At 36.6% G+C, this 13,469-nt stretch overlaps 1 protein-coding gene across 1 annotated transcript in view; it reads left to right on the top strand.

The window, feature by feature from the left end:
- Positions 1 to 10,601, top strand: part of Stxbp3 (syntaxin binding protein 3) — a 51,607-nt gene extending 41,006 nt beyond the window's left edge. Inside the window, exons 15-19 of the mRNA XM_020161381.2 lie at positions 2,828 to 2,934; positions 4,092 to 4,184; positions 7,448 to 7,533; positions 9,249 to 9,400; positions 10,269 to 10,601. Of these exons, the coding sequence (XP_020016970.1) occupies positions 2,828 to 2,934; positions 4,092 to 4,184; positions 7,448 to 7,533; positions 9,249 to 9,400; positions 10,269 to 10,363 (533 nt within the window). The 3' untranslated portion in view covers positions 10,364 to 10,601. The remainder of the gene's footprint in view (positions 1 to 2,827; positions 2,935 to 4,091; positions 4,185 to 7,447; positions 7,534 to 9,248; positions 9,401 to 10,268) is intronic.
- The last annotated feature ends 2,868 nt before the right edge of the window (positions 10,602 to 13,469 follow it).

The following is a 13,469-nucleotide window of genomic DNA, read 5'->3' as shown; positions in this document are numbered from 1 at the left end:
ACACACTGTGTCCTTACCAGGATTTGTTGTTGTGTTTTTTATGATAGCAGTGTTTATGAGAGCTGAATGGGGTTACATGAAATCTCTAGTGGTTTTTTTTAATTTCCATTTCTTTTATAGTCAGGGATGTTGAACGTTTCTTCATGTATTTATTATCCATTTGTACTTCTTTTGAAATTAATCTGTTTAGTTCATTTGCCCGTTTATGGGTTGTTGATTCTTTTGGAGTTTAGATTTTAAGTTCCTTATATATTCTGGTTTATTAATCCCTTGTCACATATATAGCTGGCAAAGATTTTCTCCCATTCTGTTGGCTGTATCTTGGTTCTTGTGACTGTTTCCTTTGCTGTTTAGAGGCTTCTTAGTTTGCTGCGTTCCTACTTGTCAGTCCTTACTCTACTTGCTTAGCTGTTGAGTCCTATTCAGGATGTCGTTGCCTATGGTATGCCTCTCTCTTCTAGTGTTTTCCGGTAGTAGTTTCAAAGTTTCAGGTCTTACATTAAAGTCTTTGATCTACTTTAAAATGATTTGGGTATAGGGTGAGAGACATGCATCTAGTTTCAGTCTTCTACAAGTGGATATCCAGTTTTCCCAACACCATTTGTTGAAGAGGCTGTCTTTTCTCCAATGTATATTTTTGGCACCTTCATCAAAAATCAGCTGATGGTAACTATTTGGCCTTATTTCTGGGTCTTCTATTCCATTGGTCTACATGTCTGTTTTTGTGCCACTACCATGCTGTTTTTGTTACTGTGGCTCTGTAGTATAGTTTGAAGTCAGGTATTATGATACCTTCAGCATTGCTCTTTTTGTTTAGGCTTCTTTTGGCTATTTGAGGTCTTTTGTGCTTCCATATGAACTTTTTCATATATAAATAAATATGAACTTTATTTAAATAAATATTTATTTATTTTTAATTTTTATTTTATTCATATGTGCATACAATGTTTGGGTCATTTCTCCCCCCTTCCCCCTGCCCCTTCCCTCTCCCCCTCTACCCCCTCACTACCCGGCAGAAACTATTTTTCCCTTATCTCTAATTTTGTTGAAGAGAGAGTATAAGCAATAATAGGAAGGACCAAGGGTTTTCGCCAGTTGAGATAAGGATAGCTATACAGGGAGTTGACTCGCATTGATTTCCTGTGCATGTGTGTTACCTTCTAAGTTAATTCTTCCTGAACTAACCTTTTCTCTAGTTCCTGGTCTCCTTCTCCTATTGGCCTCAGTTGCTTTAAAGTATCTGCTTTAGTTTCTCTGCGTTGAGGACAACAAATGCCGTCTAGTTTTTCAGGTGTCTTACCTATCCTCACCCCTCCCTTGTGTGCTCTCGCCTCATCATGTGATCAAAGTCCAATCCCCTTGTCATGTTTGCCCTTGATCTAATGTCTGCATATGAGGGAAAACATACGATTTTTGGTCTTTTGGGCCAGGCTAACCTCAGTCAGAATGATGTTCTCCAATTCCATCCATTTACCAGCTAATGATAACATTTCGTTCTTCTTCATGGCTGCATAAAATTCTGTTGTGTATAACTACCACATTTTCTTAATCCATCCGTCAGTAGTGGCGCATCTTGGCTGTTTCCATAACCTGGCTATTGTGAATAGTGCTGCCATAAACATGGGTGTGCTGGTGCCTCTGGAGTAACCTGTGTCACAGTCTTTTGGGTATATCCCCAAGAGTGGTATTGCTGGATCATATGGTAGATCAATGTTTAGCTTTTTAAGTAGCCTCCAATTTTTTTTCCAGAGTGGTTGTACTAGTTTACATTCCCACCAACAGTGTAAGAGGGTTCCTTTTTCCCCGCATCCTCACCAACACCTATTGTTGGTGGTGTTGCAAATGATGGCTATTCTAACAGGGGTGAGGTGGAATCTTAGTGTGGTTTTAATTTGCATTTCCTTTATTGCTAGAGATGGTGAGCATTGTTTCATGTGTTTTTTGGCCATTTGAATTTCTTCTTTTGATAAAGTTCTGTTTAGTTCACTTGCCCATTTCTTTATTGGTTCATTAATTTTGGGAGAATTTAGTTTTTTAAGTTCCCTATATATTCTGGTTATCAGTCCTTTGTCTGATGTGTAGCTGGCAAATATTTTCTCCTACTCTGTGGGTTCTCTTCAGTTTAGAGACCATTTCTTTTGTTGAGCAGAAGCTTTTTAGTTTTATGAAGTCCCATTTATCTATGCTATCTCTTAGTTGCTGTGCTGCTGGGGTTCCATTGAGAAAGTTCTTGCCTATACCTATTAATTCCAGAGTATTTCCTACTCTTTCCTGTACCAACTTTAGAGTTTGGGGTCTGATATTAAGGGGATTGATTTGTTTTTATCTCTGTGAAGAATGTCATTGGAATTTTGATAGGGATTGCATTGAATATATAGGTTGCTTTTGGTAATGTAGCCATTTTCACCGTATTGATTCTTCTGATCTATGAACATGGGAGGTCCTTCCATCTTCCATTGTCTTCTGTTTCTTTCTTAAATGTGAAAGTCACTTTTCAATAAGTGGTATACTGCTGATCTTAAGAGAATCTCTGAAAACTCAAAGATAATAGCTGAAGTTGGTTAAGGTAAATATGAGGAGGACTGGAGGCATGGATGAAGAGAGTGGTAGAGTGTCTGTCTAGTAAGTACAGGGCCTTGCATTCAAACCCCTGTTCCTCCCCCTCAAAAAAAGTATATATGAGGAAAAATGGAAAATTGAGAGAAGGCTAAAGGGGATATAATTGGACTGTTTGCTTTTTAAAAGGCTCAATTCATTTACTACTTAAAATCTATAATTGGTTGCAGTAGCAATCATGTGGTCATACACTCATATTTTTACACCTAAGGAACTACGGAAGAAAATTTGGACAGACTGATTCAGAATGTAAAAATAGAAAATGAGAGTGACATGATTCGTAACTGGAGCTACCTTGGTGTTCCCATTGTTCCTCAAGTAAGAAATATATGTACTGTGTGTGTGTGTGTGTGTGTGTGTGTGTGTGTGTGTGTGTATGGTTGTTTTGCATTAACTGTGCTTATGTAGGAATCCTTATGGGCAAGTATAGTAACCTCATACTATGATTTGATTAAGAATTAAAGTTTGTTTTTTTTTTTAAGCTGTGAACCAGTATCTAATGCCTGTAATCCTAGCTAATTGGGAGGCTAATTGAGATCTAGAGGACTGTAGTTGTAGGCCAACCTGGGCAAAAAGTTTTTGAGACCTCATCTCAATCAATACTGGGTATGGTGGCACCTGTCATCTCAGCTCCTCAGGAAGCTGAGATCAGGAGAATCATGGTTCCAAGCTAGCTGAGGCACAAAAAAAAAAAAAAAGCAAAAACCCACAAAACAGCTGGGCACAGTGGTGAATGCCTATCACCTCAGTGACAGTGGGAAGCTTAAAAGATTATGGTTCAGACCGACCTAGGCAAAAAGCAAGACATCATCTCCAAAATAACAGAGCAAAAAGGGATGGAGTGCCTTCCTTTCAAGCATGAATTCCTTAGCTCAAACCTAGTACCACAAAAAAAAAAAAAAAAAAGTTTTTTGTCTTTCCATATGAGTAATTTAGACAAGTATGTTTTTCTAATGAATTGCTAGTTAAAATTTTCTCTTTATGATTCACTTATAGCATTAGTTTGCCATATCTTATTTATACATTTAACCTTTAATATAGGACAGAAAATAATTGTATTCTCTTGCTTAAAAAAAATTTTATGCAAGAGGCTGTAGTATTAAGCCCAAGACTGGGGTATAGCCAAGTGGTAAAACACTTGGCTGGCATGCTTGAGTTCTCTAGGTTTGATCCCCAATACCAGAAAAAGAAACCTCAAAGTCAAATTTGGAAGAACTCTATTTAGAATCCCACTGTTTCCCACCAAATTTGGTACTGTTATTTAACTAAACATATTTCCTGATGCTGTTAGCACTAAAGCACAAAATACTGTTGAATAAAGTTAGGTGACTACACCTAGTGTATTTTTTTAATTAGTTTTAAGTAAAATACAGTATTGCATTTGCTTGTATATTAAATGTCTTTGTTAAGAAACAGAGTATATAATATTACTGAAGAAATTACTTGTTTTTAATTTGTTCCTATAATTATTTTAGTCTCAACAAGGCAAACCATTGCGAAAAGATCGGTCTTCAGAAGAAACTTTTCAACTTTCTCGGTGGACACCTTTCATCAAAGATATTATGGAGGTAAAAATCATTAACTTTATACTTATGTCTGAGTGCCCTCTGCAGTATTCTTTTTTTGTTTTGTTTTATTTTATTTTTGCGGCACTGGGGTTTGAACTTGGCTTCACATTTGCCAGGCAAGTACTCTTACTGCTTGAACCTCTACACTAGCTATGTGCAGTATTCTCTTTTCTTTGTATATTTATCTGTCATTCTGAGCATATTTAGTGGGTAGGAGTTTTTTGCAGGGTTCAGAAGGTTCACAAAAGCATAGTATTGGGGATAATGAGAGGTGAGATTAAAGAGTCTTTTTTTTTTTTTTAACAACTTTACTGTGCAAAATAATGGGTTTTATGGTGACATTACCATACATTCATACAGTGTACTCTGAGCTCGGCACCTTCCCTTGTCCTCCTCCTACCACCTCCCACCCCAGATAGTCCTCCACTTAGGTTCATGTCTTTTTGTTTGTTTGTATTTATAGGTCTGTAATCTGAATATGAGAGAGAAGATGTGTGGTATTTGTCTTTCTGAGTCTGGCTTATTTTGCTTAACATGATCTCCAGTTCCATTCATCTGCTGACTTGCATTTCTTCGGGTATATGCCCAACAGTGGTAGAGCAGGGTCATATGTCAATTCCATTTTTAGTTTTTTGAGGAACCTCCATACTGATTTCCATAGTGGCTGTATTAGTTTGCATTTCCATCAACAGTGTATGAGGGTTCCTTTCCTGGCCCCTGTCCTCACTAGCATTTGTTGTTTGTTTTCTCTTTTGGTAGTATTGAGTCTTGAACTTAGGACCTTGAGATGGGTCCCCGGCCTGTTGTCTTCTTGATAGCCATTCTGGCTGGGGTGAGGTGAGGTGAAATCTCAATGCTATGGCTTTTTTTTTTTTTTTTAGTACTGCAGCGCTCTACTGCTTGAGCCCTCCCTTTTTTGTGATAGGTTTTTTAGATAGGGTCTCAAGAATTATTTCTCTGGGCTGGCTTTGAACTGTGATCCTCCTGATCTCTACCTCCTGAGTAGCTAGGATTACAGGTGTGAACCACCAGTGCCCAGCCTAAGCTATGTATTTTCGAGATAGAAGTCTTGCAAACTATTGCCTAGGCTGGCCTCAAACCTCCATCTTCCTGATCTCTGCTTCCCAGGGAACTAGGATTACAGGTGTGAGCCATCAGCACCCGGCTCTTGATGTTATGATTTGTGTTTCCTTTATGGCTAAGAATGCTGAACATTTCTTCATGTGTTTACTGGCCATTTATACTTCTTTTGAAAACTACTGAATTATTAGAGGGAGTAGATTCAACTATGATATATCCTAAGAACTTTGGTAAATGCCACAGTGTACCCCAGTATAACAATAATTTTAAAAAATTTTAAAAAGAAAATGTGTCTAATTCATTTGCCCATTTATTAATTAGGTTATTCTTTTGGTGTTTAATTTTCTGAGCTCTTTGTATATTCTGACTACTAATCCCATGTAGAGTCTTTTGAAGACCAGAAAAACTCAACATAACTGTCTTTAAATACATACATACATAAACACAAGTACACATATACTTTGTAAAACAAAAGCACTACTATTGTAAATACCTATATAGCGTAAATGTAATTTAATTGAATGAAAATTCAACAAAATACCATTCATATGTGACCACATTTAGAAATGCTAATTTTCTGGGAAATGCATTTGTAATTAAAATGTAAAACTTCACTATAGTTTGCCATTAGATCCAAAGGATGAATAAGGGCTGTGCACATGCTCAAGTGGTAGAGTGCCTGTCTAGCAAGCTGGAGGCCCTCAGTTCAAACCCCAGTACCACCAAAAAAAAAGTTCACAGCACATGAATAATGCCTTTAGTGCTGTTTGCTTTTACACAGTAACATTGAATTATGGAAGTTACAAAATGAGCTAATTTAAAGATTGCCTTATAAGCCCAATAAAATAATCTTTTGTTCCAGTTTTCCTTTGAAACCCCACAAAGACTGTGCAGAACTAAGTAGTTTCTCTTAGCTGTATTTTTAAAATAAGAGTTTTGGAACCTATTGAAAAGGATTTGTATGTTACATGCAGGAAATCCCTTTTGGATCAGTAGTGATCTTAGGCTTTTAGGATTTCTTCTGAAACATGTTTTTTTTCTTTTCTTGCAGTTTTATTAAAATATTCTTTGATTACTTTGTGCTCATTCCTTATGTTCATTGGGTTTGTTTTGTTGTTTTATGTTTTATTTTCTTGGATTTTAGAGTCTTACTATATAGTCCAGGGTGGCATTGTGATGGTCTCACAAACTATTTGCCCTGGCTGGCTTCTAACCATGATCCTCCTGATCTCTGCCTCTTGAGTAGAATTACAGGTGTGAGCTACCCGTGCCCAGCTAGTATTGAATTCTTGATTCTCTCCAGTGCTAGAATTACAGACATCCACCACCACGCCTGACTTTGTACCCCTTTCAATACCATTTGTGCTATCATGCTGTAAAACCATGGTCTCAATTTTTGTGGTCACCTAATTACAAAAAAAAATAAATACAAAGCTTCATTGACAAATTACAGATCACCATCCCAATAAGACATAATCCATGTATATAGTATATCCATACAACTAAATATATCATAAAATGTAGTACTGAGAAAAATGAAAAAAATAAAAATAAAGCAAAAGGGAAAACCTGCCACACTCACTGGATTGTCCTGAGTATCCCTAGGCCAGGTGTGTACCTCCTGTTTTCAGTCACTGTTCAGAAGGGCAAAGCCTTAGAGAGGTGTATCAGCACTGGCACTCTAGAACTGAACAGTCCTCATACCATTCATTGCAGGACCCTCCAAATGAAGAAAGGCACATCTGCAAAAAATAATAGTTTAATAAGTAAGTAAGTAAGTAAGTAGTTTGAAGCAAGTATGATTTTTGGGTTTCAAAGAAAGAGCTAATTTTGTTATATTGAATATTTATATATTCTTCAGATTCATTCATTGTAAATACAAAGAGTTTTTTGTTGCTGTTTTTGCAGCACTGGAGTTTGAACTCAGGGCCTTCACCTTGAGCCACTCCGTCAGCCCTTTTCTTGTAATGGGTTTTTTTCAAGATAGGGTCTCATGAACTGTTTGCCCAGAGTGGCTTCAAACCATGATCCTCCTGATCTCTGCCTCCTGAGTAGCTAGGATTGCAGGTGTGAGCCACCGGCACCTGGCTAAATACAAGTTTTGACCTTTATGCAAAACAAACAAAAAGCTGAAAGTCTGAGTTTCCAACATTTTCTTGATGGTGCTCTCTTTTGTTCCCTAGGATGCCATTGATAATAGATTAGATTCAAAAGAATGGCCGTATTGTTCCCAGTGTCCAGCAGTGTGGAATGGCTCCGGAGCTGTAAGGTAAAACCTGTAATGAAAGTCAGTGACATTCTCAATGTGATACTAGACTATTAATTGAAAGTGGTACCCAGGAGCTCATTTCGAAACTCCCTTTAAAGTATTTAACATTCACAAAGAGAATGTTACAATGCATACTCTCATACTCAGCATTCATAAGTCATCCATTAAAAGTACGATCCAAGTTTCCTGTATGCCCTTCTCTGGTGTACTCTCCCTCTTCCCTCTCCCAAGTTTCATTGTGGTTTTCATTCACGTACATGTGCATGTCTTAATGCCTCTCCTACCTATGTTGGTATCCTGAACAATATCTTAGGTTGTGTTCGAAGTATCTTCTCTTAGCCTTTGGCTTTCAGTGATTTGTCTTAGCAACATATCTCGGTGCATCTCTCTTTGTATTTATTCTATCTGGGGGTTTGTTGAATTTCTCAGATCTTCAAGCTAAAAATTTTCATCAAAATTTTCGGGCATTATTTTATTTTACTTCTTTTTTTCTGTCCCTTTCTCCTTCCTCTCAGTCTGAAACCTTTTTTTGTTCTTTTTTTTAGCAGTAGTGGGGTTTGAACTCAGGGCCTTATGCTTGCTAGGCAGGCTACCACTTGAGTCACTCTGCCAGCTCTCAATCTGAATCTTTTATTACGCATATGTTGGAAGATTTGGCATATATTACATGGTCACTGTGGCTCTGTTTTCTTTTCTTTCATCTTCCTCTTCAGATTTGTAAGATCCACCTTCAGGTTCATTAGTTGTTCTAGCATGTCAGTCTGTTTTTGAGCCCTTCTGGTGACTTCATTTTAGTTGTCATACTTTTCACATTTGAATTTCCATTTGGTTCTTTGTTAGTTTCTTCTCTCTCTTTTTTCCCCCTTTTGTGGTGCAGGGCTAAACTCCACCTCCAGCTCTAGTTTCCTTTTCATTGTGATTTCCTATTCATTAACTACCACTTTGAAGTCTTTACTAAATATGATATCTGGGACCACTAGGGGTCAGTTTCTATTAACTCCTTTTCCCCCCCCAAAGTGTGAGTCACACTGTCCTGTTTTCTTTGCATATTTGCTAATTTTTGATTGAAAATTTTTTAGAAAATGTATCATAGCATCTCTGAGTTCTGTTGTTATTTGTGTGGCGTTAAGTCAAGGAACCTTTCTCTCTTGCTGTGTGTAGCCACTGATAACCTTCATGAGATTTTTAACTTTGTTTTTTAGTTTGGCTCTTAGTGGTTGTCTCTGTGTCTGTGTAGCTTAGAGATCAGCCAGTTAGTCAGAAATTATGCTTAGACACTTTCAGCATGTACCCTTCATCCTTTGATGATCAAGCTAAGTGTGGGTTAAGGAACTCATTCCAACATAGCCAATTCTACTTTATAGATAAAAATGCTGAGCTAAACTATGAGTGATTTTTGTTGTTTGTTTGTTTTGGAGACAGGGTCTTGCTATGTAGCCCAATCTGGCCTTGAAGTCTCAATCCTCCTGCCTCAGCCTCCCAAGTGCCACTATGAGTGATTTATCAAAGTTGAAACTTGAAATGTGTCTGTCCTGCCTAACTCCAGGTACTCTAATCATACTACAGTTAGGTTATTTCCTTAAAATCAATGTAACTGTACCAAAGTTGAGCCCAATTAGATTAGGCTTTTTAAAAAGTCTTCATATGGCTTCAGTGTGACTTTGGAAATGTTTTTAATATGTTTGTTTTTCTTTCTTTCTTTTTTAACTTTTTAGTGCTCGCCAGAAACCCAGAACTAACTATTTAGAACTAGACCGGAAAAATGGGTCAAGGCTGATTATTTTTGTAATTGGAGGAATTACATACTCTGAAATGCGTTGTGCTTATGAAGTTTCTCAGGCACATAAATCCTGTGAAGTTATCATTGGTAAGACTTTTGTTTTCCTTTTTTCTATTTTCAAAATAATTTCTAAATGCAAAATCTTACATATGGGCTGGTGGAGTAGTTCAAGTGGTAGAGCACCTGCCTAGCAAGTGTGAGGCCCTGAGTTCGAACCTCAATGTGAAAAAAAAATTATATATGAAATTTTACCTTGTTACATCCATCTTTATAACTAAATTATTGAATACCAAAAATGTTTTTAGCCATGCATGAAATGTGTTTTATCTGATTGCTGAAGTTTTTCCCTCCGTTATCTTTTTGATGGTTTTATTTTTAAATATGTTGATTTGGGAGAAATGAACTTGTTCCTTTGAAATACTGTATCCTTTAATTTTGTTTGCTCTGATCATTAATAACTTTTGACACATAAATACATTTCTCCTTCAGAAATATTTTCAGTTCCTATTGGTACAGATCTGACATTAGTGAGATTTGTGTAGAATTGAGTTTTTAGAATTTCATTCAAAGCTCCTGAGAGTAATCTCCTCTGACCAAAGAGCTGCAGGTTTGTGTGACGAGCCTTGACCCAGAGCATTGCTTAGAGTTCTGTTACTGAATAACAGTCACTGCAGTTCTGTTGAGGATAGAGAAAATCTCAGTCTGTTCTTTCCTATGCCAATCTATAGCACAAAGCAGACAGAAGCTACGAGTAGGCATTGTTTCTGAAAGGTTGCTGAGCATGCTCAGTGACAAGGATCGGAATTGTCACATAGGCAGATTTCAGAGAGATGGCTAAAAAATTTTCTGAAAATACCCCAAGCATTTTGCTTATTTGAAGGACAAGATGTAATAGATTAAGCCAAGGAAAACTGATTTAACTACTGGCCTCTGAAAAGTTCTTTTGTCCTGCCAGGTTCTACACATATTTTAACACCCAAAAAGCTGTTGGATGATATAAAGATGCTGAATAAACCCAAGGATAAAGTCTCCTTTATTCAGGATGAGTAGCTTTTGTTTTTTTTTCTGGCTTAGAGGTTTTTACTAATAATGTTAAACTAAAATACAGCAAGAAAATGTTGCTATCATGTAATTTAAAGTGTAAATATTTTATGGAATAATGGCTTTTCAAGTACATTTCTTAAGGGACTTTCTGATTATGTATTATTGGATTTGCCATTTCTAATAATTTAAATATTGTTGCTGCTTTATAGATTATAAGAAATAATAAAATGCTTTCTAAACATAAGGGTTTTCTCCTTTGAAGCAGAATATATTAGAGTAATGGGTAATTTTTCACAGCCACCCATATATGTACTTAATTACTCATTAGATAGTCTCATATTGAAGTATATAGTTTTTTTTAAAGAATGATTTTAAATGAAGAGTTTATAAAAGCAAAAACTGTAAATGTGTATGTATGATAGAATTATTTTCTATAAGTGCAGTTTTTCTTTCAATTGAAATTCATAATTTCTTTTATGTATAAAATAATTCCAGTCATTAATAGAATGATTTCACAGTGTATACTTTATCTTATTAGATACTTCTAAAAGACACAATTTTACATCATTTTGAAATTATGTTTAAACTAGAAGACCAAACATAATCATGAACATTCTAAAAGAAAATAAATGTATAGTTGCAAAAATTACGTGAGTTTTTTTTTTTTTTTTTCTGAGTAGGAGTGGAAAAACTAGAAGTTTAAAAGTTATAAATTAAGCTGGGTGCTGGTGGCTCATGCCTGTAATCTTAGCTATTTGGGAGACTGAGATCAGGAGGATCGAGGTTCAAGACCAGTCTGGGCAAATAGTTCACAAGACCCCATCTCCAAAATAAACAGAGCAAAATGGACTTAAAGTGTGGCTCAGATGATAGATCGCCTGCTTTGCAAGCACAAAACCCTGAGTTCAAATCCCAATCCCACAGAAAAAAAAGGTGAGCAAAAGTTCTAAATTAGAGATACAAAGAAAAAAAGGTACATTAATATTCTCACTGAGATCATTTCTAATGACTTTTTAAAAAACAATGTATATAAGGTTAGATAGTACAAAGATAATGTCTGCGTGTATGCTACACAAAAGTAGCAACTTAATTTCATCTCTCTCCTTTTACTTGACTTTTGTTCTGTCATTTGTTGGATCATAATTTGATGTATCGCTCACTCATGTTTTGCTCTTACAAGTAATTCTGCAGTATCTGTATTATACCTTGGCAGACTTACACAAGTATTTCCATAATGCAAATTCCTAGTAGTGTCATAGCTGACCAAAGGATTCGTGTGTTTAAAACACTGGTGTGTGGGTGGGTGGGTGGATGGGTGTGGGGTTGTGGGGGTGGGGGAGTATTGGGGGGGGGAAGGATGTGGGTGAGGGGAGGTGGGGGGTGCTGAGATTAAACACAGGAGCTCATGCTTGCTAAGCAAGTGCTCTATCACGGAGTTCTGCCCCTGCCCTGTTACTAGTTATGCAGATAGAGCCACTACTTTTCCTTTTTGGTTTCAGAAGATGTGCCTTCTGTACTCTGAGATTATAAATTCACTCAGTTTCTTCTAGAACATTTTGGGTTTTTCAGTTAGTTTTCATCCATCTGGAATTCATTTTAATACAAGAATAATACTGCCTCTTAGCACTTGGCATTATGTTCCATGCATCCCAAACCCATACCACAGGAGATGAAAAACTAAATTGAAGTTTTTCAGACTCTGAGGTAAGTAGGGTTTGGAACAGTTTAGATTGGTGATACGCATTTGGTTGATTTGAAAATAGAAGGTGGAAGCCATCCTCTGTGGCTATGCCAATGCAGAGTTGTTTGTAGCAACCAGACTCCAGGTTTTAGTGTCTTGTCACCTGCTTCCTGGGTATGAGTCAATGCTGTGGCAGCAACAGCAGCACTGGTTTCCTGTTCTGTGGCTCACAGATGGGACAATGACCCTGAGTCTCTAGTTTCTGCTCCTACAGTCTTTTCAAGATTTTATAAGGACCTCATTCTCTCTTAAATCCCTTTCTATTAAGAACACCTAGGGAAGTTGACTTTTCGTACAGAACATTGACTAATGCAGAATTTCCTGGTGATCCAGCTTTGCTCCTTTCTGAACAGCCAGGTCCTGCACTGTGTTTTATTGGGTGATCCTTTACCCAGCTCATCTGAAGCACCACCTTTGTTGTAGACTAAATTTCCATTTGAATCTCATAGGACTATATCTGGATTCTTTCATTGATCTGTAGTTTGTATTTCTTTTTCCCAATTTCTATCTGTGATGTGTTTTAATACGTAATAGAAGTAAAATAATACTTATTCTACCCATACCTAAATTACCTATACTTTTCAGAGATTTTCTGGCTATTAGACTTTTTGAGGTAAATGTTAGTATAATTTTTGTTGAGTTCCTTTAAAAAAAAAGGTTGTTTTGATATTTTTCTTAAATGTATAGGTTAATTTAGGAAAAATTAACATCTTTATGTTAGTTTATGATATTCAGGAATGTGAAATATTTTTATTTGTCTAAATCTTTTTAACCTTCAGAATCATAATTTTCGTTACATAGGTACTTCATGTTGTCAGAATATGTTATTTTTTATTGTTCCATTGTGGATTGGATCTTTTCTTCTATTATTCTTTTTAAGTAGATGGTGTGCTAATTCATAACTTGTGGTCTTGCCAAGTACTCTCATAAAAAAGTAATATGCAGATGTTACTGAGTGCTTTCCGTGTGCCAAAACTGAGGCACAAAGAGGTTTATGTAGCTTCATGTGGATGTGGACACTGAGAGAAAAGCCTTGTCCGTAATGAACACGAAAATAGTACATCTCCAGTGAGAGGATTTTCTTTTTTTTTTTTTTTTGGTGGTAGTAGGGTCTCTCACTTGCTGGGCAAATGCTCTACCACTTGAGCTAAATGCCAACCCCCAATATCCTTTCATAATTAAAGAGAATTTTCTTTGGCTTCTACTTGCCACATTTGCCTGGTTTTGCTTTGATAAACCAAATGATGCCTTGGTCCTCCAAACTAATTGTTTTTATTGTGTTGCTTACAGAACGCCCTAATCTTGTATTATCTACTAGGGCGGTCATGAAAAGTACTACAGACTGGGTGGTTCAAACAATAGAAACTGACT

This window comes from Castor canadensis, chromosome 12, assembly GCF_047511655.1.
Source record: "Castor canadensis chromosome 12, mCasCan1.hap1v2, whole genome shotgun sequence".
Classification (NCBI taxonomy): domain Eukaryota; kingdom Metazoa; phylum Chordata; class Mammalia; order Rodentia; family Castoridae; genus Castor; species Castor canadensis.
The sequence above is the reverse complement of the archived record's forward strand: the minus strand, read 5'-3'. Positions and strand labels throughout refer to the sequence as shown.